Genomic DNA, 23,155 nt, shown 5'->3' with positions numbered 1-23,155 from the left:
GGCTGGTTATGTCCCCCAGCAGTCAGGGTTGGGTATCTCCTTGAGGAGTCAGGGCTGGGTATGTCCCCAGGCAGTCACAGTGATTACCAGCTCTGACTAAAGCAGGAGGAGCCCTGCAGAGCTGTCACATCTCCACTGCCCACACAGCCCAACCTGAGATCTGACAGCTGCCCCTTGGCACAGGCTGTGTGTGATCTGCAGCAAAGCCCCACTCCTGGCTCTGCACCCAGGAAGCCCATCACACCCCTCCACGACTCCAGAGAGAGCGGGGCCAGACTGGTCCTTGCACCCCCAGGAGCACAAAACCTGCTCTTTCACAGTGACTCACTCTCCAGCCCTGCTGCAGGCAGAATATTCCCATTGCACAGGCAGCAACCAGGCAGTAAGAGGTGGAAACGACTTACCCAAGGCCACAGCATGACTCAACACTAAAGCCAACATCAGCACTAAGGAATTCCTTACTTCTAGATCCAAACTAACTCCGAGGTCTTACGGGAACAGAGAGAAAAAAACCCAACAACTTACCACAGAGCTTTTTTCCTCCCTTTAAGATAATTTTCAAAGATGATGCCTGCAACGGTCCTGCCCTTTCCCACTCCGGCACCGTCCCCGATGAGGAACCCAGCTCGCTGCCCATTGGGCAATAAAACTTCGTGTTGCTGCAAAATCAAGAACAGGACTGGAAATTAAACTAGATTTGCCTTTGCTAACAGCTTTGATGTGAGCACTGCTTAACCCTTCCACACGTCCCACCGATGCACGTGCACGTCCTGCTCAGACAAAGGACGGCAGGAAGGGTCAGGGGTCAGGGCCAAGCTCATGAGTGGCAGTTCATGGAAAAGGCCCCAAAATGTACAGCTCTCCACAACAAAAGTCCAGGGTTCTTGCCCCTTTGGGAAACAGATCCCACAGAACTCCCTGGCTTCAAATAATCCTTTGAAAGGCACTTAAATGCCAAAGGAGTTTCACCACCTGAATTACAGTTATTTTAAACCACGTGAACACCTGTCCCTACCAGAGGCAGCTTTCTTGAGGGGTAGGAGATGGGCAAGGTGCAGGCAGTACCTGGCAGGCATAGATGATTGCTTCCAGCTGTAGTGCAGAGAGGGAGCCCTTGTCAGCCACGGAGCACGGCAGGGACAGGCTGTAGGTGATGTCAGGGGGGGGAACGCTGGACAGGGTACTCGTCTCAACCACCAGGTCAGGGTGGTGCTTCCCAATCTTGGCTAAATGACAACAGAACACAGGTAAGTCGAGGTCTTTACTCCCAGGGGCACCTCAGAGCTCATCAACAGGCCACAGCCCTGGTCACTGTAGAGTTTTCCCAGAAAACCACAAGCCTGGGAGGTGCCACAGCAAACATCAGATACTGCTCCCAGGAAATTAAGGGAGCAGTGAAATAGGCTGGTCCACAATGGAGTGAACAGCACTCCCCATGGCAACACTCACACTTTGAAGGGATGTATTCTGCATAGGTCTCCGTTTGCCCCAACTCTTCCGTTTCTTCCTCCTCACCCTCATCCTCCTCCTCTGCAGGAGCCTGAGACTGGAGAGAAGCATTGACCCAATGTTAATGTTGAGCTATGGACACGTGCAGTGCTGTGCCCTGCCACAACCTGCCACTGAAACCATCCCCCAAACCCTCCAGACACAATCCATCTCATTTACAGACTAAGGGCAACCACCAGTGGGGGCCAACCCCAGGGGCTGTAAGAGCTGCCCGGTCCTCACTGAATTGGGGAAAGATGTTTGCAGCACTTTTTGGATGGGTTGTGCCCTCCCCTGCCCTGAGTGAGGCACCTGGCACAGCTTTAAACCAGCGTGGTGCCAGCAGCACAGGGCAAAGTCCTGAGAGCCCAAAGTGTCCCCTTAACACAGTGAGGTTCCACCCCAGGAAATACAGCACACTTCTGCAAAAGGCAGGGACCTGTGTTTTCTTGTCTCATTCCCTCTGAAGGGAAGAGGGTCAGAACTGCTCCCCCTGCACTGGGATGTCACCAGGAGCCTGGTGTCCCATCCCACAGAGGCCACCCATGGCTCTCACCTGGTAGCTGATGAGGAGCGGGGTGTTGGGGACAGCAGGAACGTGGTCATGGGAGCTATTCAGGCCAGGGAATGGTGTGCTGGATGAGAACAGCTGGAACACAAAGGGTGCAGGTGAGGAAGAGCTCCAAACCCTCAGCCCTCCAACCCCAGCAAGCCCAGAAATACACCAACAAAGATCCTTGGACACGTGTGTGATCCCTGGCCCATCCAGCCTGCTGTGCCACTGCCAGCGAGGAGAGAGAGCTCCCAAGACACTCTGGGCTGGGGGGGCTCAGGCAAGGAGATCCTTTGTCTGCTCCCACACAAATTCACCCTGGAATTTCCCGACAGCGAGCAAGGTCAGGCCAGCAGCTCCTGGCATCCAAAGCAATCAGCAACTCCAGGAGCAGCACTACTCCAAGTTTACAGCCTGTGCAGACTGCCAGGCTCACAGAGCCTCATGCTCCACCAGCAGCAGAGAAAGATGGGAAGATCTTAGGCATAAACACTCCTATTTTTAAATAAAATCAAAAAAATAAAAAGAAGAAGAAAGAGAAAACCCACCCTCCATTCCTGGAAGCCTGAGTCAGAATTACCAGAAGGAAGCTGGACGGAAGAGCTGCTTCTAGTGCCAGCAAATCTGGAGAGCAGGTGAAACATCCCCACCTACAAATCCCAGCTCAGAGTTTGGTCTCAGGCAGGAGGAAGGCCTGGAGCCGCTGGAAGGGCAGGAGGTGTTCTTGCAGCTCCAGCAGTAGGAGGTGAATACAGGGCTGGTTTTGCACCACACAGTCCCCAAAGTACAAAGCTCTGCTATCCCGATCCAGCTTTGGCACTCAGCATTCCACCCCAGGAACTGCAGAGGATGCAACAGGAACCTTGGTTGCTCAGAGCATTTGAAAACCACCCACACAGGTGAGAATGTGCTGTGAGGGCCAGAGCAGGTGGGATCGGGAGCTGCAGTGAGAGATGGATGATCCACCTGTACAATTCCTGCCTTTCTCCACCCTCCCTTGCCTCCCAGTTTGATTTTCTCCTCCCTCTGTTCCAAGGGCATCCTGAGAAGAGGAACACAGACCTGTGAGAACACGGGGCTGGAAGCAGGAGGGAGAGTGATAATTGCACAATCACAGCCTCGGTCTTACTCCACTTCTTCCTCTCTGCATTATTCTCCATTTTGTCCCACCTCACCATGACTTCCCTGGGAAGGGAATCCCTTCTCTGGGTACTGAGCTGGGAGAAGGGTGAAGTGCTGTCAACAAGCTATAAAAAACTGCATGAGCAGCTCCAAAATTCCAGCCACAGGCTTCCGAAGCAAGTCTGTGCTTCCCAGCCTTAAAAACACTGGGAATGTGTGAGATGGATGAGAGAAAACACGATATGACAGGGACTATTTTTAAATGGTATTTCCCAGCTCCATTACAAAGGGAACTGTTTTGTCTGCTGCTCCTGCAAATAGTTCACAGGGTGGCAGCTCTTCCCTAACTGCCCATTCCTGACTGATAAACAGCCAAGGCACTGGATGCAGCTCCTCTCCCCACGGGCACAGGGAGGCAGCTCTATATCCAGCCCTTTCCTCCTCAGCCATAACACCCCACTCCAGACCCAGCACGGGGCACCTCAGTCCAGGGGCTCTCAGGGAGCTTGGAATGTTTATTTTTCAAGAGGACAAGGCACAAGGCTGTTCCTGTACCTGGGATCCACAGGTGGGTCTCCCACAGGAGGCATCCAGCTTGGCCCCTGGGATGTCCCACACATCAGAACTGTGAGGGACTGATGTTCCTGCTCTGCCTGAAACAGAAATTCTGGAAGAACTACAGTCCTGATAACCCAGCCCAGTGGGGTCAGAGCTGGCTGCACAGCCACAGCTGAGTGATGTCCTGGATCACACGGATCAGGATGGATCAGGATGGATCTGCCCGGGTGTAACGTGACTGATGTCCCATTTGTACTGAAGCTTAGTGACTGCTCTGGCTGCTGGCTGCTGGAAAGCCAAAATTCCTGCAATTCTGTGGACAATTACACTGTGAGGACGTGGGAAGGGATAGGGAGAGATTATCCAAACTGCTGATATCATGTACCAACGTGCAGCTGCCAATGATGAGTCAGTTTGACAATCCCTTCACCCAGTGTCCTGGTCCACAGTGCCCCCTCCATGCAAAAATGAAACCAAAATCTCCTGTCCAGGATGCACCTCCCTGACACCTCCTCAGGAAACATCACTCAGTTAAAAAACAGCCCAAAAAGCAACAACCCCGCCCAAATCATCTCTATCTCCAGAAAACACAGATAAGAAAACGTTTAAAATAGCTGGAGATTCCTTTCCAAAGGAAGTTGTTTATAAATGGAATTCCAAGGAGCTAATTGGCCTTATCTGAGTCCAAGTGCTCCACAGGACAAAAGGGGCGAGGGCAGGACGTGAGGAACAGCAGGGGAGAGGGACAGGGACAGGGATGGGGCCAAGGCTGGAGACACTGCTGTGCCCACACTTGCACAATACTTATTTCTCCCTTGTTTTCTTCACACTGAATTTAGAACAGCTTTTCCCAGTAAGTTTTTGCTGGTCCTAAGTTTGCAGACTGTGTGTGATTGTCTCGTGGCAACACAGCCAGAGACACTGGCTGCAAAATGCAGCCTCTGAGCACAGGAGAGCCTCAAAATGCAGCAATGACTATGGCACAGGCACCCCAGGTTGCCTCCTGGGGTATCCACAATGAGTGTTTTCCCTCATTCTTCCTAAGAGAGTGACCTACAAAGGAAACCCACGGCTCGGTGGGAGCCGGGACCCGGATCCAGCGGATGAGGATGATGTGGCTCCAACAACCCCAGGAGGAAGAGGCTGCCCCTGGTGACTGTGTCAGCCCCCAGCTGAGGCAGAGCAGATGGCAGAGGGCTGGTGAATGTGCCCAGGACCACACGCTGCTGTGGGATGGCCAGGAGGTCCCACGCCCCGGAAAACTCCGGGATGTAAAAGCTTGCAGGGACTTGGACTCACAAAGTAAACACAAACGGTGAGTCTAAAGTTGAGACAGTTTTTCAGTCATTGGAACTGAAATATTTGCCCTGGAGAACAAACAAAAGGTGCTGCTGCTGGGGGGGGCAGTTAATGATCTATGTTAGGGTGGTTTTCCTGGAGCCCATCCCTTCAGCACTCCTGAGTGCCCTGTCCAGGTCACACTGGACCTGCTGAATGTTTTAGGGGTACGTTCTCCTCAGGATGTACCTCCCTGCCACAGTTGCCAGGAGAAAGAGCTAGTGCCTGTGCTGCACTCTGGAAGAGTGTGTGAATCCCTCTGAGGGTGCCCAGATCCCATTCTGCTCCCAGGAGACCAAATATGTGTCACCACTTCACCCCTTCCCTCCTCCAGTGAATTTGGTAACAGCAGAACAGCGTCATCACACCTCAGCCTCACCCCGAGGGAATTGGGTTGGTTTCTGAATTCCTTAAAGGCCCCACAGGATGAAGCCTGAGGTGTTTTCTGGGGAGGAGGAGGGAGGGGCAGCCCCTACCTCGATGGGGTTCTGCGGGGTGTTCACATCCCAGAGTGTTGGCACGTGGCTGAGGCTGTCGGCGGGCAGGAAGTCCTTGGGATCCGCGATGTCCGACAGGGAATCCGCGGGGGACGAGAACAGGGAGTTGTTGGAGAGCTCATCGAGGTATGAAGAGTCCTGAAATGGAGACACGGCCACGGTTAGAGGAGGCAGGATGAGACCAGACAGCTCCTTCCTCACTCAGCCAGCAAGTTCTGATTTCTTGCTGTCGGATGAGCAGCCCCATCACTTCACACTCCACAACGCTCAGAGATTAACCTGGGCCTGAGGACACCCTCTGTGGTGCAGTTGGAAAACCTGTTTCTTGAAAAAGTAGGAAAAGCCCTGGCCAGGAGTGCAGGCACACAGTCAGGGCTGACTCGGGCTGTGCACATCCCTGACACGGAGGAGTGCGAGAGAGGCATCGGTTCCCTGCAGTTTGTGCCTGATTAAAGAGGCTGCTGAGGGGTGCAAAGGCCTCAGCCTGACCCCCTAAGGACCCCAGGATTTCATTCATGTGCAGAGGCCCACAGAGAACCAGCCACACCTGATCACAGCGTGGCTCTTTCACTGCAATTTCCAACACGGCTCTACCCGGAGCCCCGGGGAAACATCCCCCTCCTCCCTGCACACACGAGGCTCCCAGGAGTGCTGCTGTCACCTGGATTTGCATTTAGGTAAATCTGGGCAAATCTACCCATCCTCTTCCCAAGGGCCAGCCTCAGCCTGGACAAGGACTGTGCTCCAGGGACCAGGTTCTGCTCTTGCTCTTTTTCTGGTGCCTGGGCTGAGGGGGTTTGCAATTGTTTTATTTGGTGCCAGCCCAGTCATGCTGTTGCTTTGTCTCACCCAGACTTTGGCTCAGAAAGAGCCTTCAGCCCCCTCCCTAACATCAACCTCTGGTCTGATTTCTATATTTCAGGTGGTAAGAACCAAGAGCTGATAAGCACTTCTTGCTCTACATCCTTGGCTGTGGCACAGATCCCTGCCCCTTCCCCGGCTCCATCCCATCACCTCAGCCCTCCTCCCATACCAAACACCACTTTCAAACTTTGTCAAAGCAGAAGAACTTTGTCTGCTGTTTATTGAAGATCAATGTACTTCCAGCACCAAGCTCCAGCACTCAGGTCTGGCTGGAGATGGGCCTCTATCCCAGAGGGATGGGCAGACAGACCAGTAGGTCTGTCTTGGTGCCTCAGACTCTGCCAACACCAGTCAGGTCTGTGGTTCCTCACAGGGGTCAGCTCTGTCAGCACAGCCCAGCCAGAGCAGCGTGATAACCCTCTGCCAGCAGAGCCAGGGGCTGGTACAGGAGGAATCACTGCTCATTTCTAGTTAAGGGCCAGATTCCCACTCCAGGCAGAAAGGCAGCCAAAGAGTTTTAAGAGTCACTTAGCCCTGCCTGACATAAACCCTCGAGCAGCTGAGCCTGGCCGTGCTGTTCCTGAGAGCTTCAGGCCAAGAGCTGGGGCAGACATCCCCTAATTGCTATCCAAAGTTACAGGTTTCAGTGTTTAAACCTCCAGGACACGTTCTCTTCCCCTCTTCCCAGGGATGTCTCCTGAAGCTGCTGTGTGCAGGCACTGGCAGCGGTGCACAGAGGCACTAAAGGAATGGCAGGTGTGATGTGGGGGGTTGGATTCCTCAAATACCAACCAGGGGACCCAGGAACTCCAGGAGCAAGGGCTGTCCATGGGTCTGGCAGAGCAGGGTGGCACCTCCTGCCAGCAGTGGGTGCTGCCATGTGCCCAACGGGCAGCGCTTCCTGTGCAGCTCTTGCTCTTGTATTTCTGGGGCTATTTTAGGATTACCCAGAAACCAAGGTGTCTGTAGGGTGAATAGGCACCCAGATTTATCACCTCAGAATTAGGGGATCTCTGGGCTCCGTTTCACACTTGAGAAAGCAGAACAACACTCGGGTGAACGTGGCCTTGGCCAGAGCGAGTGCCCTGTGCAGGATCCCCGGCTGGTCCCATCACTGAGCCACGGTGAGACACCTCTGAGCAGGGTTTGTTCACCTGCAAGTGGCACTGACAGAGGTTGGGTCAGGAGGAAACATCTGCACATCGTGTTAGGGCAGCAGGAGGCTGTGGGGCAGCCCAGAGTGGCCACTGCATGTCCAGGTCCCAAGGCCAGGCAAGGGCTGGGCTGGAATAGCAGCAGGGTCTGGGAAAGCCCTGTGACACCACCTGAGACATCCCAGCAAGTGTCTCCCACCTTCCCAAACCCAGCCCCTTCCATCCCCAGAGAAGGCTCCAGCCCCACCACTGCTCAGGGCACTGGGCTGAACTGGGAGAGGAAAGCAGCCTCCAAGGCAGAGGGAGGACAATACCAGTCCTGGAAGTGATGCAGTGATCCCATCCTCTCCCAGCATTACAAGGCATTAGTCACCAACTTCCAGAGTCTCCCATTTGTCTTAACTAATTGCATTATCTAAAGAGCACTAAAGTTAATCACCTGCCAGGTTCCCTGCCCAAAGAACTTCCACCACCAGGCACTAAATTGGCCCTGCTTCTATCAAACCCAGAGTAATTGCTTAACAAAAGGCCACAAATAACCACAACCAGTACAAACCATGCCTGGACTAATCACTCCACTGGTTTATCTGGCCCAAACTGGAGCAGCTGCCTTGATGTCCTGGGGGGGGGGGAAAGAAGGATCATCACCTCAACCAAGAGCTCATGGTCAGGATTCTCAGGTGTCGGGGTTTGAAACAAGTTATTTTGTCCCTGTTTCAGACTGACTAACCAGAATTTTAAGGATTTCTCACTGGAAACATGAGGTTTTACAGTAACAGCACTTCTGCTTCAGTAGAAGTTGCATTTCTGCAACAGATGGAATTTGTCCTGCCAGGCAGGATTTTTACTTCAGATGTTTTTCCACAATGATTCTCTACATAAATCTCATTCCTGGAATTTGGCATCTCCGTGGCCTCCTCTGGACTGGCCCCAGCAGGTCCAGGCCTGTCCTGGGCCGAGGACCCAGAGCTGGGGGCAGGGCTGCAGGTGGGTCTCGGAGCAGAGGATGAACTGATGCTGCTGTGGCACATGGTATTCCTATCATTATCCCAAAACTGAGATTATCAAACCCAACAACTCACTCCCTAGAAAAGACCAGGAAAAAATCAGGGTAAACCAGCCCAAACACTCCACCTTTCTCCAAGCCCCTGGGAACAGCTCAGCTCCTTTGGTCAAAACAAAGTGTTAAAAATAATGATATAAATAGATGATATAAATAAAAAAAAAGAACAGGTGAAGTCTAAATACAGAAGGAATGAGCATCCTAAAAATATTTCTGGCCATCAATAGAAATGTTTTATTTTCTCACAATCCAGACACTGAGGAAACAGTGTCTGCAGAGCAGCTCTGGATGACTGCACAGCACAGCACCCAGGCGAGAGGGGGTTTTATTAAAAACCAAAAAAACCATGTATATACCCAAATACACACCCACAACCACAGCCACGCTGTCAGCAAGGAGAGATCTGGCACCTCAGAAATCACAGATTAAGCACATTATGTTTCAGGAGCTGCAGGCAATCACTATAAAATCTTTTAGCTGCCAAACCCCAAAAGTTTTCTAAATTCAGGGTGACAAACTGGCAGTGGGGAGGGTCCAGCCCTGGCCGGTGCTCCCCTCGCCCCCTGCACCCAGCATCTGCTTCGGAAATAAACCCCCCAAACCATCACACCCACACAAACACACGGATGGATTCCCACACAGCTCCTTCCCTCCAAATTCCACACTCAGGGACCGAGTTCTGACTGACAGAACAGCGTCCAGCAAGGCAGGTTCCAGCAGAACATAAATCACATCTTCGGGACAGTAAATCTGTTCCCGGTGCCCAGCATGGACAGACATCACTCCCAAAACTCTGCTGCCTCCGCGGAACCGCCCGGGACACCCGCCCGGGGAGCAGCTGGGGCCGGCTGCCCACAGCCAAGCGCACCGGGAGTTCCGAGGAGCAGGGAAAAAACCAGGAAAAATCAGGCATTACCTTGTAGAGAGACGGGAACTTTAGCCAGAAGTGCATTTGGGACATTTTAGAGCAGCATTCGGGGGGCTGGCGGCGGCGGCGGCAGGGGGAGGGTGCTCGGTGCAAAGAGAGGAAAGGTCCATTCACGGCCAGGGCTCATCGGGGGCTTTAAAAACCAACATTCAGCAGGCGGGAGGGAAAATGGAGGCAAAGGGCCCGGCAGAGCCGCTGTCCTGCGCCCGGAGATTTGCATAGAGTGTTTAGTCACGACGAGAGGGCTCTTACTTCCTCTAAGTCCAGGGCTGACTTTCAGGAAATGATGCCTGCTTGGTAAGTCAGTGAAATTACTGGCAGTGCGAGGAGAATTACTGTACGTGGTGTAATCCAACCACAGAGCTCAGTAAACAGCGCCGGGCTCCGCGGAGCCACAGGGCTCCGGGCTCCCTCCGCGCCCTCCCGGGCCACCGAGCCCAGCCTGTCCCCCCAGCACAGCCCCTGCCCCGGCCTGGGGGTCCTGCCCTCCCGCCCTCCCCATCTCGGGGTCAGATGAAGTGATCAAAGTGACAAAGCTCAGGAGTATTCCCACGTTGGTGTCCCCTTCCAGAGCCATGTGCTCTCTTTGTCTTCAGTGCCTGCCCCACCCCAAATTGTGCCATTAGAAATCCAAAGGAGTGGCCATTCTCTTCCCCTTCCTCCCTAGATCACTGTTACTTCCCAGGGATGCTGCCATCTCTTTCCAAGGCTGTCCCTTTTAACTTCAACAGTTTTTGGTAACAGAAATAAGCAAAATTTCTGGTGGGGAAGAGAAGAAGGGACACCTGAAAGGGATGTAAGCCTAAGAAAGTCTGCTCCCACACCACCCGAGGCTGGAGGGGAAGGGAATCAGCCAGAGAACCCTTTGCCTGGCAGAAAATCCCTGAGAACTGTTGTGTTTGCATTGGGTGCAAGAGGCTCCTGTTTGCTCTTCCCTGGCAGGGCCAGCAGCGGCCCCAGGGCCAGGCTCTGCCCACGGGGTCAGTCCCAGTTTCCCAGTTTGCCCAGCACACCCAGCAGTGCACAGACCCAGCACTGGGGATGGCAGAGGAGCACTGACTGCTCCGAGCCTCTCTGTCCCTGCTCCTCCTGCTCCTTCCACACCCCCACGGCACAGGAGTGCAGCTCTCCCTGTCCTGCCCTCCAGCCAGCACTTGCTGCTGCTGCCACTGCTGCTGGAAGTGCTCCTGGGGCCTCGTGCTGGGAACAGCTGGAAAATCCCACGTTATGAGGCACTTCCCTAAAAACAGAGCTTTGGAGTGACAGAAGCCAGCCAAGGCCCTGGAGGCCCATGAGAGAGGCAAGCAGAAAATGGGGTGCTCTCTGACCCTCCAGGGACGCAGACCAGAGCGAGGGAATTTTGCTTTATGCCATCGGATGAGGAGGAAGGACTGGTCCCTCCAAGGAAAACATGCTGGGTCCTAGAGCTGGAAAACCACCCACAGGACAGAAACCTGCAGCAAGGCTCCTTTCCAAGGGCAGAACCCTCTGCAGCACTGCGGTTCCACAGGGACTGTTACATCAACAGCCCTTAACAGTGAGGGTCCACGTTCCATCCTGCAACACACCTCGTCCTGGAGGGTTTTTCCACAAGCAAATGGGGAAGAAAAACACCAGGGCAGGTGCTTTTAACAACACGTGTGGAGTGAAGATGCCAAATTCATTTCTGCAATGTCTTAATTAGCGACTCGCTGGTGACCTTGATTGAACCATCACCTCCTGCTATTTGTGCAACTTTTGGAAAAGCAGGTGGGTTATTTCCTCTTCCTCTTCTGTTAGTGAACAAATGGGGCAGCCAAGAGCCCTGCAGTGGCAGAGGAAGCGGGCACAGGACACAGATAACCAGGGCTGCTCACTGATCCTAGGGGAGCACGGCGGTGTGACCACCGTGGTGTGACCACCGTGGTGTGACCACCGATCACCACGGGCAAGCCAAACACCCAGAACTGCCACTGCCACCCTCCAGAGGAGCCCCCAGACCCCTGCTCCCCACAGCTCAGCCAGGGACACGTGTGCTCCCAGACAGGGACAGGACAGCAGGATTATTCCAGCACTCACATCTGACTTCCCCCCTTCCAGGCAACCCCAGTGCACAGCCCAGGGAGTTGCTGTGCTGGGGAACCCTCAGCACCCCCTGACTCAGACCAGCCCTGCTTTGAATTAAAGCATCTATTTTAAGCCATGTCCCCGTGGGCTGCTATTGGATTCTACTGCCATCGTTTGTAAGAGCACTGAGCGTTTCAGAACGGCTTTTCCCGCTTTTGTTGGCTTTGGGGAGGGAGGAGGCAGGCACAGCCCCTGCCAAGAACCTCAGAAGGCAGATCTCCATCCCCTCCTGCCCACAGTGGACATCACTGCTTGGAGGCAGCAACACAGATGAAAACTATCAGGACTGGAATGGGGGGGATGTCTGAGCCCTCCAGGCTCTTTTACCCCCTCTCCAGGGCCCGGCTGGCTCCTGCAACCCACAGCCAAGCACAGCTGACAACAGACTACACCTCAGAAGCCAAATTCCTCTCCCTTAACCACAGGTATCTCCACCTGAGACGGCCCCAAGAGCTCCTCCTGTACACAGAGGGGAAAGATTTACTCTCAAGGCACAGTTCATCCAATCTAAAGGAGACATTGCTTTGGAATAACATCAGCTGGTCTCCTCCTCCTGGGGATCAGCTCAGGGTGCCTAAATCAGAGCACCCCAAGCACTCAGTCGGTGCACTGTGAGCAGTTACAACCACAGCCCTCACCTTCCTTACCCCAGGCCTGCAGGAAGTGTCAGGCATCTCACACAGAGGGTTTATAAAGTGTTACTACCTCAGCCCAAACCCCAACCCCGCAGTGCAAAGACAAAGACATGGGCATGTAAGGCCACTTGTTCTTCCAAGGCCTCCGAGCCAGGCAACTGCCTGCAAATGCATTTTAATGTCTGTGTTCCCTGCAGACATAACTCCGGGACAGCGACACAAGTTCCAGGATGTTTCTTATTCCAGGAAACTCTTCATTTCAGCCACAACCAAGTCTTCCATATAATTTAATAACTGTTACATTGATTTCTCCTAAATCACCACAGCTCTGTGTACCGAAGCACTTCTAAAAATTAATACTTTTTTTAAGAGCGGGGTAATTTCTCCTCCTGTTTTAACAAGGAAGATTAACAGGAGATTGCAAGGGGCTGGTGGTGAGGAGAGGGTTGGTTTATGATTAACATGCAGGGTCAGGAGCCCCCATCCAGCACAAACAGGGCTGTAACTGCACCTTTACAGCGTTACTGCAGGTGACTCTGCCCAGGAGCAGCCAATTCCTCCTGCCCCACAGGAAAAAAATCCATCTGGCCTGACCTCCTTCCTCCAGGCCAGTAATTCATGTTTTAAGTAGCCCCGAGTTCCTGCCACAGGAGGTTCTGCAGAGCCCCTCACACCCCCACAGGAGGTTCTGCAGAGCCCCTCACACCCCCACCGTGCCCCCAGCGTCTCCTCCCCTGGAGCTGCTCCCTCTCCCACTCGCCCTCCCAGGTTTATTTCTCAGTGTTCCTCAGGGCAGATGAAGTCAGCAGAGGAGGTTTCTGTGTGTTCAGCAAAGTCCTGGAGCCACAAGTCACACGAAATTAAGCAAGGGGAACACAGACTATCAGCAACAGGCAGGGCCATCAGAGATAACAGGGGGCTCAGAGGAACTGGGCAGAGTCTATGCTTTCAGTAATTCTAAACTGCCCAGAACAGTGAAGTTAAAGAAAAATCTGTGGTGGCCAAGAACAGCAGGTATCACATGGCAGGAATGCTCTCCTAGAGCAGCGTGCTCTGCCTTCACAAGGCTCTGGGGACAGACACAGCTCATGCCCCTGGGAGGGACAGCACAGGTCAGAGAGTAAGTGAAGGCCTCGTGGGTTCAGTGCTTTACTGTGGCAGTTAACAGCTCTGACAGGGTAAGCACTGACATGGGAGAAGTGCCTCTGCAGAATTACTGCCCACGAGCACTGGATCCCAGGTCAGCAGCACCTGTGGCTGGAGGAATAATCAGCAGGAAGGGAGGGAAGCAACGGAAACCGAATCCTGCTTCTCTCAGGGCTGTGATTTCTAAGGACACGTGGGCACTCAGTAGACTTTTCCATGAGGAGATGGCACCACATGGTTGGGATGAGACTGTGGCTGAAGACAACAGTTCCCAAGACCAGAAACACTGTCAGACCCCAGCATGGCCTCCCAGAACTATTTTCTGAACCTCCGCTCAAGCCACTTGTTTATATAAAAAATGCCAATAGACCGGCAAGGATGAATCACCCAGGAGCAAGCCAGAACCCAAAAATACTGGGGAGGAAACAAGCTCAAGTTCACATCAGGCTGTTCTGGCCGTGCAGAGAAGGACCTTCCCCATTCACTGAGGTGAACGATCCAACTGAAGAGAAATTCCCAGAGCCATCAGAAAACCTGGCAACTCCCACTCTTGGCATCCCCGGGTCAGCAAAGGCTTTGCACTCTGCAGGTGCAGCTGAGGACCCCCAAAACAAAACAGGGATAGATGGGGGGAGCAAATGCCAATGCTGGAGGGAAAAGGTGCCAGCCTTCCCACTCTCCAAGCCCTCCCAGCACAGCCACCAACAGAAAGGGTTTGCTACACAAATGCCTCAGTCATCAATCACTTGCTCTTTAGACCTATTAAATCCCTTCTCAGTGTTCTTCAAAATCCCAGACTCTGGTATCCGTGTGTGGAGGCAGCACAAGTCCTCACACAAGCCCCTGATCCCCTTGTCTGCCCAGTGACCACAGGCTGGAGCAGGAACCTGCAGCAGCACCTGCAGCAGAGCTCTCCTGTTCCCCCTTTGGCTCCACTGCTCTGTCTGGGCCAGCCGGGCCAGCACAGCATTCCATGGCACTGCCACTCCTACCGTGGCAGAGGCAAGCCTGGAAAAGTCAGGTACTTTCCTGTACAGCCACCTGGAAGGATGTAACCAGCCAGCTGCTCCTGCACCCCCGGGATGGCATGCTGCAGCTTTCCAGGTGGAATGTTAATATTTAACAGTTTTGGCATCTGGGACAGTGAGAAATCAGTGAAGTGGAAAACAATGTAGGAGCAAGGGATGGAAAAACTCCAGGATGCTCCTGGATGTCTCCAGACTGATGGCACTGCCTCCAGTTCACAGCCTGCTGCCCCACCAGAGCTAGGTTCCAATTCTGGCTCCCAGGAGCAAATCAGCAGCTCTGTTCCTGGTGGGAGAGCACATGGCACCACGGCACACTACCCCAGGGAAGGAGCTGGTCTGGCTGCGTGAGATTCAGAGAAGGACATTTGCTGTGTCCAGACTTGGGGCAGAACACCTGCAGGCACGTTGCCATAGGTGCAGTCCCCCTGCAGAAAGAGTCCAAGCAGGAGCCAACTGCCTAAAACCACCTCGCTCCCATCCATGGCTTCCTCTCCCAAAGGATGAGTGGCACAAGAATTATTTCTGGAAATCGTTTGAGGTCCTTCACACCTGGTTTGTCTCAGAGCCTCCTGCTCTTTTCCCACCCAGCCAACACAAAGCACCTCCTTTCCACAAAGAATCCCCAAAAATCTGCTCCCCCAGGCTGGCTGAGATCAATTTGTGTGATGCAGCAGGGAAGGAAGCTGACTGACCACTGAGATAGTAGAAAATACATAACTTAAAGAAATAATTAAGCCCTTTTCCCGTTAAACCCATCAGCCAAACTCCACCAGACCTGGAGGTGAGACCTATGGTGGGGACCTCTCTCCCCTTCCCATTGCAGGCCAGTAAATGGTCTCACAAGTTGATGAGATCACCTTTCTGCCTCGTTCCTCCCACAATTAATTCTGCAGGAGGTAGAGATCAATGCTATTATGATTCAATTATTTATCTGGTTTAATCCAGTCAGAAGACCCTGATCAGCAGCTCCTGGTGGCTGCCCAGGCCTGCTGTGCCAGGCAGGTCCCTGATGTAAGGCACGAGGAGCTGGAGAGGGGGGACCACAGCAGTGGCCACCTCAAAAGGCACAAATCCTCAGCACCTGCACATCCAAACCTGCAGAAATCAGAGCCCCAAAGAGGGTTAAAGCCTCTCTTCAGCCACACCAAAAGCACCCTGAGGGGGAATCAACGCAGGCAGGCACCAACGTCCATATTAATTCCTAGAAAGGACAGAGTCAGTCCCTTCCTTATTGCAGATCAGCTGTCATATCAACTACTTCCAGTATTTACTGACTAAGCTGACCAGAACGTGTTGCCAAAAGCCAGCACAACGTTCCAAACCCTCCATGCAAAGAGCTCCTTCCCACCCAGAGAGCTCCCCGAGGTGAGGGAGCCGCCGGGTCCCAGAGGTGCCGAGTGACCCGAGGTCACTGCTCACTCCTCCCACACTCAGCTCTGCAAAGGCTGACCTGGCTCCACTCTCGGAATGCTGGGCACTGAGCTGATGTAATCCCCAAATATTCACTGTTCAGGAATCCACCAGTGCAACCAGTGAGGAAGCACGTGCAGCACACAGGAGCAAAGAGCATTTTGGGAGGGAAATGACTGAAGAGTCTCAAATGTGTTCAGCTCACCCTGCAGGACCCTCCTGCAGCCAGGACCCCCCAGCACTGCCAGTGCTTATGGCAAACATCACTTTAAAAGAGGCCCCTTCTCCCCCAGAGGCATCATGAACTCTGCACTCACCTGAGGAAAATCCCCATTTTTTGGTAGGAAGTCAGCGGGGTCCACAGTTGCATAGTTTGTATCCAAGAAATGTGGTCTGCTGATGGAATCCATATAAAAATCCTGAGGGAGGTTAAAATATTGCCTGTAAGGAAATGGGAGAAGCAGTTACTCCCTGTCAGTCCCCAGCACTTCACAGGTCACTTCAGCCTTCAGCAGTGGTGAAGCTGCAGCTCTGGGATGTCACAGACAGGAGGTGGATATTATCATGGATATTATCCAGAAAAAGTTCTAGGCAAAATAATATATCTCCCAGTTTTATCCCACTTCCCAAACTCAGCAGTAAGAAAGTAAGAAAGCTGTACTAAAAATATAATTCTTGGTAATTTGTGTAAATCAGGAAGGATTTAATAGATAAAAATGGTCTGCAGGACTAATTAATATTTCAGTCCTGACAACAAAGCAGAATGGAGCCCCTGGGATGTCCCAGTGCTGAGTGTGATGGGTGTGATGGCACCTGCCAGTCACACCATGTAGGGACACACATCAAGGTGCAGGGAAACATCACTCCTGAATGCCAGTTTGGGCCATAAACCCCCCAAAACCAGCCCCACAAACCAGCTCTGACAGGGAAAGACCCCCTGGCACACCTGGACAGACCCCAAAGGCAGATCAGAATGGAAGGGCTGGGGAAGGGAACCCCAGACAGAACTGTTACCCCGAGAGAGGAACTGGGGATGTGACCAATGTGAGTTCCAAGAAAAGATCTCTGCTGAACTAACAGGGGAACAAAGCAAAGGTCTTGCCTGCTGGGCAGGGCCATGCCAGCTTCCTCCTGCTCCCTGTGCCCAGCACCCGCTTCCCCTGGGCAGCCACAGGCAAAAACTGCTGCAGAGCAGCCAATTCCCTTCCTCCTGGCCTCTGCTCCACACCCCCTCCTGGTTTTGCTCTTACAGACACAAGCCCCTTCCCTGTCCTGCAGGAGCAAGGAATGTGCTTTGTAATCCTTCCCGTCAGTCCCTGCCCTCCTTGGGCAATCACAGAGTGCTCACCCCACCAGCTGCTTTCCTCTTGTGGGAGCTGCACGTTCTCCCTCACACCAGTCACAGAACCCCTGGCCAGAGACTTGAAGGAGGCACCGGGGGAGGGAGAAACAGAGCTTAAACAGAACTCCTGCCCAGGAGCTGGGAATGAGGAGCTGCCAAAGGACTATTAAGCAATTAAGGTGCCATGTGTAGCCAGCAGCTCATTAACTCGCCCGCTGAACATTTACATGTGGATTTATGTGCAAACACAGTTATCTCCTCTGCTAAATATATTTTTCCTGCTCCTTTTCCATCATTAAAGGTAATATCCTGAAAAACCAACAGCTCCCTACTCCTCCTTTCCTTTTTTCCTTCTTTTCCGTGCTGCCACAGCTCTGCCTGCTGCAGAGAGCCCATGTGAGCACACCTGCACATCACAGCCCCCACAGTCCAGCCCTGACTCTCAGCTCCTCCTAATCCACCCAGGCAAATTAAAATCTGGGCATAAATTCTGGGAATGAATGTATTTCCACACAGGAAAAGGCTGGTTTAAATGGCTTTCAAGTCGAGGCCGCTGCGGTCTCGCCGTCTCTCACACGAGGACAGAGCTTGGCCAGCGCCAAGGAACTAACCAGGGAATGGGAAAACTACTTTTACTGGAAAAGTGAACACCCCCTCCTGTTTCCCTGGCACTTCATGGCCTGGGCAAGGGTCAGTCCAGGTAACGGAGAGGAGCCCAAGAGCGTCCCAACCTGCCCTGCTGCGCCATGACCAGCCCTGGTTGGTATTTTCCTTCCCTTAACGCTGGTTTTCCAGTCTGCCCATGTGAGATGCACTTTGTTCCCACAGCCTGCAATGAGAGCCCACAGCAGCTCCAGGCACTGCTCTGAGATCCTCCTCAGAAAGCCACCAAGTCCCTTCCTCCCTTTGGACCTGGCCTTTCCCTCCCCTGGAGCCAGGAATTAAAGCTGTTACTCTCAGGGCTGGCACAGAGCCACCGATGAGGTCGCTCGAATTGAACTGGGAAACCAGAGCTTGAACTGGAACAGTCAGGTCTGTGACCCTGGCACAGCAAAGGTGTGAGCACAGCCCTGCAGAAAACTGCCCTGTCCACCCCTGCTCAGCCTCTCCAGGGTTTACTGCCTGGCAAACTGCTCTATGGAAGCAGCTTCCTTCAAAGGCCAAGGGTGTTCACTGGACAACCACAAACCATTCCAGAAAGGAAATCTGGGCTGGTTTAATCCCAGCAGCCCCACACTGCTCCATTGCAATTCCATTGCATTCCAGCTGCTCATCCACGATCCAATGCACCCAAAGCTCTTTGGGCCCACGCTGCCACTTCACTGAGACCTCCTGTGTGTTTGGGTCGGGTTCCATCCTCTGTCCTCCACTCAGAGACACAAACTCCACATCTCAGGCCAGTGGGAGACCAGGGAGAGCTGAGAGGCCACAGGCTGACTCAGCACCAGTCCAGCACTCTCCTTCCCCATCAGACACCAACCCAATTTCAGAGCCTGCTTTACTATTCCAGCAAGCAAGACTCCACACAGAGGTAGAAAAGGGCATGGAAACGGCGAGAAAAGGGGTCGTGTGTTTTGGCAGCTGGGGAGAAAGCTTTGCTGCAGGTTTGAGGAACACCTTTCTGCAGCTGTGTGACACCTTGTCCAACAGCACAACTGGGTTGTCCCAGATCCCCCCGGCCAGGGACGTGCTGAGCCTCCAGCTGCAAGGGAAGCCCAGCTCTGCAGGGATAACTTCCTTAAAATTAACTGAGCTGCAGTTCTTCAGGGCCCTGAACCTCAGTGGTTCTTTTAGGGAGGTTTAATACACTGTTGACATTAGTCAGGTTAAGAAAATCTGAACCAGGGAGGCCACATTTGGGGTCTTCTAAAGAAATTCCCCACCATGAAAGCAAACTCTCGAAAAGGAACAGGAAAAACCTGCTTCAGGATAAAGGTGTTGCTATGAGAATAAGCCCTGTCCAAACACAGCCACTTGCAAATGAGATTTCTCTGCAAGGATTCTGAAGAGAAACATGCACCACCTCTAATGGCAGCTGCATTTTTCTGTGTCACAGCAGGGGCTACAATTACAACTGCCTTTAAAATCCCATTTTTCAATTATTCCATCCCTTTCAGGATTCCTACCTGTAACCCCCTAACCCTAAATCCACCTAAAACAGAGTCAGTGCAGTTTTCAAGTACAGAAAGCACAGACTTTTTTTTAATGTGAAAGGCAGATACGGAAAATCTGACCTGAAAGGTGATTTTTACAGTTCTCAGGCTATGAAGAACAGGACACTAAAGGTGCAGCCTTGGCTAAATCGCTCCCTAGCAAACAATGACTACAATGAGCCACATTTCCAGAAGTAACTCCAGCAAAGCAAGCCCAGGTTTGTGTCAGGCACAGGCATGTCCTTGCAGGATCGGGCTGTGACGAGCAGCACCGAGCAGGAAGAGAGAGAGGGGCAAAACCAGAACAAATGGTCAAGGAGAAAAACCCAACACAATAGACAAACACAATCTAATCTTGTGGTTCGATGCAGCAAAACAGAAATTCTGTTATGGCTCTCTGGGGGATTCACAACGTGCAGTTTACAGGAATCCTGCTCAAAAAGCACAGCCCCTTCCAATCAGCCCCGGCTGGCCGAGAGCAAAGGGCCCGAGTGGAGCTGGGAACTCCTCTCCTGCTCTCCTGTGGGGAGGAGCTGGCACAGCTCAGCTCCCTCAGCACCTGTGGGGCAGCTTCTTGGGACCCTCCTGTCGGGAAGTGCCCCTTCCATCCCCCCAGCACTGCCAGGAGACACCCAGAGCACCAGAACCAGCCCAGGGACACAACACACCTCACCCCCCAAACAGGGGCTGAGCCTCCCTGACAGCCCTCCTGGAACTCACACCCTCACAGGGAGGGATCTCTGCTTTTCCATGAAGATGCCAAAATCCCTTTAAACTAAATGCCCACTTTAATTCCAGGCACCTGGAGCACAGTTATTAGCTCATGATACGAGTTCTGCTTCTTTCACTTTTCGTTCCTCCCACCTCTGACCTAGATAAAGAACACATCCTGTATCCATGCCACATATCCATGCCACTCCCTGGATTCACAGAGACCAGAGAACAGCCCTGGATCAGCCTCCAAACCTTCTGCCCCACAAACAGCATCTCCCAGCCCCAACAGAGTCCCCATCCAAGTCACTAAGTGGTGGCACAAGGCCAGTTTATGTTGTCCAAACATGTGTCATATCCCACCTTCTGATCCAGGACGGAGTTTCATCATAAAGGGGGGAAAGAGAAAACAATGTTTATTGTTATGCAAAAATCCCTCCAAAAATGCTGCTTTGGGCAGGTGGTCTAGAAGCAGTTTTGCTCTGGATCCAGCAAGCCTGTGGCTAACACCCTTCCCACCAGAGCCACTGTCACTGCCCCAAGGTACCGGACCCACCCCGCTGCCCAGCGCTGAGCTGTGCTGCCCACGGGGCACCTTCAGCTCAGAGTCAGGCACAGCTCCCCACGGGAGCCCACACAGGTCCCCTCACACCTCGTGGGGTGAGGTCACCCAGGAACATCAGTCAGAGCCAGAGCAGAGTCACGACCCCGAGGAACTCTGGGCTGAGCACGTTTTTTCAGCGCAGACATGACACGGTGGTTGGTGTCAGTCACTTCCAGTGACATGGCAAAGAATTTTAACTTCACCCAAAATCTGCCACCTGGCACAGGTAACATCTTCCTCCATGTCTGTACGAAGGCAGACACTGCCCAGTGCGTTTCCTCTGCCAGACCATGCTCATGGGGTGTTTTTTAAAATTCCATTAGTGTAACCAATCCAAGCTACAGCAAGACTGTTCCCCTTTTACTGCAGCCTCCAGGTTTACCAGAAATCAAAGGTTTTCTCTTGTTTTTTAAAACAAAAAGCTGTTTGCTGCTGTTTCCAAGCTGCAACAGTGTATGAAATGCCACAAGATCAGTGAGTGATGCAATTATTTCCCCATCAGATCATGAAATAAAGTAAACAAGGAAAACAGTAAAGAAACAGTTGAATCACGGGATGTGCAAGAGCAGAGGGGATTAGACAAAGGAGAACAGCACTCACTGGTTTTCACTTGGGAAGGACGAGGTTGGGAAAGAGGCAGAGTAGCAGCTACTCCATGGGTTGGTGGCCAGCATGGAATTCTGCAAGGAGAAACCACAACAGTCAGAGCAGCAGAGGCCTGGCACCGTCACCTGTGGCTTCCCTCCCTCAGTGCTTTCCAGAGGCAGAGGTGGCTCCTCATCTCTTGAGCAGGAGACATCCAGTGCTACTCTCCATTTCCAGCTTTGGGACCCACTTCCCTATCACTGTCCCCAGAAGGTCACTGGGGTCAATCCTCTGCTTCAGCCCTTCCACTCATTCAGGACACTCCAATGGGAAAAGAGGAAATGGCCTCAAGCTGTGCCAGGAGAGGGTCAGGTTGGACATCAGGAGGGATTTCTGCATGGAAAGGGTGCTCAGGCATTGGCAGGGGCTGCCCAGGGTGGTGGTGGAGTCCCCAGCCCTGGAGGTGTCCAAGGAACAACTGGGCATGGCACTGAGAGCTCTGGGCTGTGGGACAAGGTGGGCATCGGGCACAGGTTGGACTTGATGACCTTGGAGGTCTTTCCAACCTCAATGATTCCATGATTCCATGATTCAGTCTCTGTGGGAAGCCAGCACTAACCCAGTAACCTGAAATTGGCTGACAGAGCTCACACCCAAAACCATCCTTCTGTGCCTTTTGCCTTCCCACTTCCCCGAACAGTCTCCAACGGTAACGGGAAGCTTTTAGCTCAGCTCATACCAATGAAATCAGGGAGAGAACACAGTATCTCCTTACTCAGCTCCAGAGCAGCCTTTCATCTGCCCTTTGCGTGCCCAAAGCACTGAAACCTTGTGCTTGAAGCAACAGGCACTTGGGCCTCGCTGGAACCTCTGCTGTTCCTGCATGTGACACACTCCAGAGTTAGAAAGAGAAAACTGCAGGAACACGTCAGCTATTTTGGGACCAGGGTTTGCTTTTTGCCCTGTTGGACAAAGGCATCAGGGACCTGGTCCGGTTTTAGCAGCTGCATCAGGACAAACACAACTTATTTATCCCCCTGCTGCTCTGGAAACAGGCACAGCTGGACCCAGGCACGGGTTCACACGTCTGGGAGAGACGAGCAGGGGGAGGAACAAGGTCTGCAATCCTGGGTACCCTCTTCAGTCCTTCACCGGGGAGCTGGCACCCAGCAGCTTTCAGAGTCCTTGTTTTAAGCACAGCCCTGCTTCTCCCTCCCCACTTCAAGGCCAGCAGACAGCCTCACCTCAACCCCTCCATCGATCCTGCACGGCCCTGGACAGCTGCCTGGAAAGTCTGGGAAACCGCTGCAGTCACCACGGCCCAGGACTCCCAGGATGTGCCCAGGCCCTCCCGGGACAGCCCCCCCTCCCCAGGAGCTGTGGCCTCACCTCCATGTCCGGCAGGGCGAGCTGGGGGCGGAGGCCGGGGATGCCGCACAGGGCATCGCCCGGCTGCTGGTGCTGCGGGAAGCTGTTCCCCCCCTCCATGGCGGGGTGAGCTGAGGGCATCAGCCCGTGTCCTGCCGCATGGAGCCCTCGGGGTGGGCGGGACAGGCTCTGCAGTGAGTGCTGGGAGGGTCCTTATCTGTGCTCTTCACCCTGCACCATGTCCTGGGCTGGGAAGGAAAGGCACGGTTAGGTTTCATGAAAGAGGAGGGGGAAAAAAAGACTCATAAGCCCAAACATAGCTGAGAGATGGGCAAACAGCCACAAGCCTCTTGAGAAAAGAGAGGTTTTTCTGGGAAACAGAGCTCTCCACTACCAGCACACCTGGAATTCACCCAGACAGGAACTGAGACACACACATCTCTCCTGCCTTTCACGCTGCGGGAGCCCGGCAGGTCCCCACGACTCCTGGATCGCTGCACAC

General features: G+C 53.2%; 1 protein-coding gene across 1 annotated transcript in view; it reads right to left on the bottom strand.

The window, feature by feature from the left end:
• The window catches only part of SBNO2 (strawberry notch homolog 2), a 37,210-nt gene extending 14,321 nt beyond the window's left edge, over positions 1-22,889 (bottom strand). Inside the window, 8 exon segments of the mRNA XM_029965340.1 lie at positions 526-659; positions 1,066-1,226; positions 1,450-1,546; positions 2,045-2,137; positions 5,536-5,694; positions 16,208-16,331; positions 21,301-21,380; positions 22,675-22,889. Coding sequence (XP_029821200.1) covers positions 526-659; positions 1,066-1,226; positions 1,450-1,546; positions 2,045-2,137; positions 5,536-5,694; positions 16,208-16,331; positions 21,301-21,380; positions 22,675-22,794 — 968 coding nt within the window. The 5' untranslated portion in view covers positions 22,795-22,889.
• Positions 22,890-23,155: the final 266 nt, after the last annotated feature.

Source organism: Manacus vitellinus, unplaced genomic scaffold, assembly GCF_001715985.3.
Source record: "Manacus vitellinus isolate BGI_N305 unplaced genomic scaffold, ASM171598v3 scaffold_99_pilon, whole genome shotgun sequence".
Lineage (NCBI taxonomy): Eukaryota > Metazoa > Chordata > Aves > Passeriformes > Pipridae > Manacus > Manacus vitellinus.
The sequence above is the reverse complement of the archived record's forward strand: the minus strand, read 5'-3'. Positions and strand labels throughout refer to the sequence as shown.